The 4892-nt window shown below is 37.2% G+C and overlaps 1 protein-coding gene across 1 annotated transcript; it reads left to right on the forward strand.

Annotated features, from left to right (window-relative positions):
* LOC109838452 lies at positions 3031 to 4059 on the forward strand. The gene is made up of 3 exons (XM_020406898.1): positions 3031 to 3478; positions 3703 to 3821; positions 3910 to 4059. Exons 1-3 carry the CDS (start codon positions 3031 to 3033, stop codon positions 4057 to 4059), a joined length of 717 nt encoding a protein of 238 aa, XP_020262487.1.

Consider the following 4892-nt stretch of genomic DNA (forward strand, 5'->3'; position numbering starts at 1 on the left):
TTTCAAGGCGATTGGCTTCATTAAATGCGGCTATCGGGTAGAAACCCGACTCAAACTTAAACCCAAAAAAGCCAAAACAAATCTAACCTGTTATAGGAGCAAAGAATTAGGGTTCTTCACTTCGTTGTCTCTCCCTTTCTCTTCATGTTCGGTGGCGACGAACAGGGAACGGCAAGCTCGGTGACGACGAGAATCAGTGACGAACAGGGGACGACGAGCTCGGTGACGACGAGAACCCGTAACGAATAGGAAACGTCGAGCTCGGTGACGATGAGAACCCGCGAGCTCGGGGAACAAAGGTGATTTTTCTGTACTCACTTTTCTTTCATTTATTTTTTGCTTCCCTTTCTGTTTTTTCACGTTTTTCTGTTTTTCATCTGTTCTCACATCGTTCTTTCATCTTTTATTTTCTTTTCTTTCATTTATTTTCAATTTTTCATCTGTTCTCACAACGAGAACAGTCAGTCTCTTTTTTTAATTTTTTGCTGTTGCTGCTCTTTTCACTTTCTCTGTTTTTGTTTCCCTTTCTCTGTTTTTCATCTTTTCTTTTGTTTCCCTTTTCAAACCTGCTCGCGGTCGACCGGATTTTCCGTCGGTCGACCGAATTCCTTTTTCGGTCGACCGAACGATCTGTCGGTTGACCGACAATAGATCCGTTAGACACTAACGGCTATTTTTCTGAGCTGTCTTCTGGGGACTGTTTTGTCATCCCTTTCTCTGTTTTTCATCTTTTCTTTTGTTTCCCTTTCTCTGTTTTTGTTTCCCTTTCTCTGTTTTTTACTTTTTTCCAATTTTCATTTTCTCTTTTTTGCTGTGTTTTTCATCTGTTCTCTCGTCTTTTTTTTCTTTTTTTTCTTCTTCTTAGGTGAACGACTGACTGTTAATGATTGAGATAGTAAGCCAGTAAACTGATTTTTAATTGACATTAGGTAATTATTAAAGTGATTTGTGGACTATTTTGATTAATAATAGGCTATGATTACTTATTGTTTGATCACTTGATTAATTATAGGCTAATGATTTTCAATTTTACAAAGAGAGATTTAAGGGGAGATTTATCTTATCTTAAATTAAATATGCATATGTATGACTGTTGAAATGTGCAGATTGTAGATTCATCAAAATATGAACATTGCTAGTATTATTTGCTTCTTATTAATATGTATTACATATCAGTCAAAATTGTTAAAAATGTGCTACTATTTGATTTCTTGTGCGAGACTGCGAGTATTGATTCTTGCTATTTGAGCTAGTTGTAGTGCTACAAGTTAAGTTAAAAGTTGAAACTTGAAACTTGATTCGCCATTTGTAACCTGTAAAGAGGAAAATAAAATTTCGCAAACTAATTTGCAAGCTTGAATGAAAATTAACGTACAAGTTAAACTGTTAAAGTGTTTAACACTTTAATTCACCAAGTCTAAATCTATGTGTTTCACTGTTTTGATGTAGATATGTCTTCATCGACGAGTGGTGGAAGAAGATAAGATCCTATATGTAAATATACTTCATTGGTTGATGAAGGGAATGCCAATAGACATAAGTGCATATTTTGTAACAAGATCACAAATGGCGGCATATCCCGACAAAAAGAGCATCTAATCGGGACGGATAGGAAACGCAAAAATGTGAGTCTTTGTCAAAAAGTCCCTCCCAATGTGGTTGAAGAGCTAAAAGATTATGAAAAAAGACAAAAAGACAAAAGATAGCTAAAAGACAACAAGCTATAGATGAATATCTCCCCGAACTTGGAGATGAGAACATATAGATGAATATCTCCCCGAACTTGGAGATGAGAACATGGTGGAAATTGATGATGAGGAGGATGAAGATGAACAAGTACAAGAACTGGTGGAAATTGATGATGAGGAGGATGAAGATGAACAAGTACAAGAACGTAGAGATAGAGGAAAAAGCCCGGCGATTCCTAGGTCATCTTCAGTAACGGCAAGAGGAAGAGGGAGTGTTAGCATGCACAATGCGGGATCTTCCATAGGCCCAAAGAGGAAGGGGCCGATGGATGCATTTCTTACGTTCGATCCCGCTCTAGAGGTCGTCAAGGATGAAAGAAGGCGCAAGTTGAGGCAATCGTGTATTGAAGAAAGCCTCAACAAAGATGCAGTGGCTAAAGTGCATCAAGACATAGCTCGGTGGTGGTATCAAGCCGGCATTCCCTTTAATGTCGTTCGTCTTAGATCTTTCAAAATCATGTTAAAGTCCGTGGGGGCTTTTGGGCCTAACTTGCCTCCTCCGACATTACACCATTTGAGAGAGCCTTTGCTTAGGAAGGAGAAAAAAATACACTGATGATCTGATACAACCTCATAAAGAGGTGTGGGCTACTAAATGTTGTTCTTTCTTGTTAGATGGTTGGAGTGACAGAAAGGGAAGACATTGATCAACTTTCTTACAAACTCTCCTCATGGTACGGTGTTTCTTTCATCTATTGATGCTTCTGATGAGATCAAGACGGGTGACAGAATGTTTGAGATACTTAGTGAGCAGATTAAGCTCATAGGACCTCAGAATGTTGTTCAGATCGTCACGGATAACCATTCTAGTCTTAAATATGCAGGTAAATTTTAAGCAATTAATTTTATTTTGGTTATGAATTCTTTGCTAATGCTATGTTAGGATGCTCTGATATTGATCTTTTTTATTCTTTTATTTATAGGAGCGGAATTGGAAAAAGAGTATTCTCGTTTATATTGGACTCCTTGTGCTGCTCATTGCATTAATCTCATGCTCAAGGATATTGGTAAACTACCATCTATGAATCTAACCTTGAGTCGAGCTATGGAGTTGACTGGATTCATCTACTCACATGCGTGGGTTTTGAAGCTGATGAGAGGTTAAACTAACGACAGAGATCTTCTTAGACTGGCGGTGACACGATTTGTCACATCATTTATGACTTTGTCAAACATCTATCGACAGAAAAATAACCTCAGAAAGATGTTTAATTTGGAGTCATAGAGGTAAAGTAAGTGGGCAAGAGATTCAAAGGGCAAATCAGCTGAAAGGATAGTTCATATGTCATCTTTCTGGAATAACATCGTTCGTATTCTCAAGCTGACGGCTCCTCTTGTTGGTATTCTGAAACTTGTTGATGGTGATAAAAAGCCTGCTATGGGATACATTTATGAGGCAATGGATAGAGGTAAGGAGGCTATTGCTAAAGCCTTTGGTGATGATTCAACAAAATATTCTGAAGTATTTGATATCATTGATAAGAGGTGGCAGGATCAGCTTTATCGGCCTTTGTATGTTGCAGGATATTACCTTAATCCTGCATTTTTCTATGACCATCCAAACATCCAAGGGGATGACAAAGTTATGAGAGGTCTTTATCAAGTCACTGAGAAGATGGTGCCCACACAAGACCAAGACAAGGTTGATAGGCAGTTGGATATATACAGGCATGCTGGGGGTATTTTTGGTATGGAGATAGCTAAGAGAAACAGAAAGAAGAAGTCTCCAGGTAAATATGCATAATATAAACTTTTTTGGTATGGAGATAGCTAAGAGAAACAGAAAGAAGAAGTCTCCAGGTAAATATGCATAATATAAACCCTTAATTGACTAGATTTCTTATAAGAAACAGAAAGAAGAAGTCTCCAGGTAAATATGCATAATATAAACCCTTAATTGACTAGATTTCTTATAAAAAATACACTACTAATCACAGTCTATTTAAATTGACAGCTGATTGGTGGGAGTCTTATGGTGTATCAGCACCAGAGTTGCAGAAGCTTGCTGTTAGAATCATCAGCCTTACTTGTAGCTCCTCTGTCTGTGAAAGAAATTGGAGTACTTTTGAGCAAGTATGATTAGTTTTATTTTATTGAACAAAATAGATTTAATTCTCTTAGAGATATGGATATTGATTTGATTGATTTGTATAAATTACAGATACACACCAAGAAGAGGATTAAGTTGGATCATAAGAGGATGCAAGATCTAGTTTACTGCAAGTACAACCAAGCTTTGAAGGAGAGATATGACTGCAGAGATTCTATTGATCCGATTAAGTTGGCTGATATAGATGAAAGCAATGAATGATTGTTAGGGCAGTTCAGTGAAGGTGAAAATGCAGAGAATGACTTGGTGGAGGGCGAGGACAACCTTACATATGGTGTCATAGGAGATACGAAGGGAGCTGAAGAAGATGATTATATGTATTTGAGATCGACTAATAGGTTTCGAGGATCTTCGAGTGGTATTGGTTCTTCGTCGAGGAGGGAGCCAATTTCTGAGTCAGAAGATGAAGAGGAGTTTAATAACGATGAGGAGGAGAATGAAGATGAGGATATAACCTTAGAAGGGATGATGATGATGATGTTAATGAGGATGATTAGAATCATTAGGCTATTATTTTGCTACTTATTTGCTTTGTTTAATTAGATTGCTTGTTTAGCTTTGATGTTAGTGAACTTTGGAAGTGGTTTAGTTGCTTAGTTTTTTTGTTTTGATGAACATCTTGATTTACTTCAATGATTAAAACGTTATCTTGTTATCCGGTAGTATATATTTTATCTTGAGTCATTGACATTTTTATGTGAAATTTCATAAATATTTATTTTTTCATGCATCTTGTATATCTTCAAAAATTTTGTGATCTGGAGTGCACCTCGCTTCGTTCGGGCGCGCGCATCACATTACGCCTTGCGCATGTACGCGTAAACTGACTTTACGCCCCGCATTGCGCATCGCGTATTGAAAACACTGTGTGACACATTGTTGTACTTTGTAATAGAGAAATTTTATTTGATATATATGATATTTATTTGCAGATATAATCATATCACTTTCAATGTTGCTGAATCTTTTAACAGTTTTTCTATTTTGACTTGATCCCCCACAGTGCCCGAATGTGAAGACCAACAAAATACTTC

This window comes from Asparagus officinalis, chromosome 4 (genome assembly GCF_001876935.1).
Source record: "Asparagus officinalis chromosome 4, Aspof.V1, whole genome shotgun sequence".
Classification (NCBI taxonomy): domain Eukaryota; kingdom Viridiplantae; phylum Streptophyta; class Magnoliopsida; order Asparagales; family Asparagaceae; genus Asparagus; species Asparagus officinalis.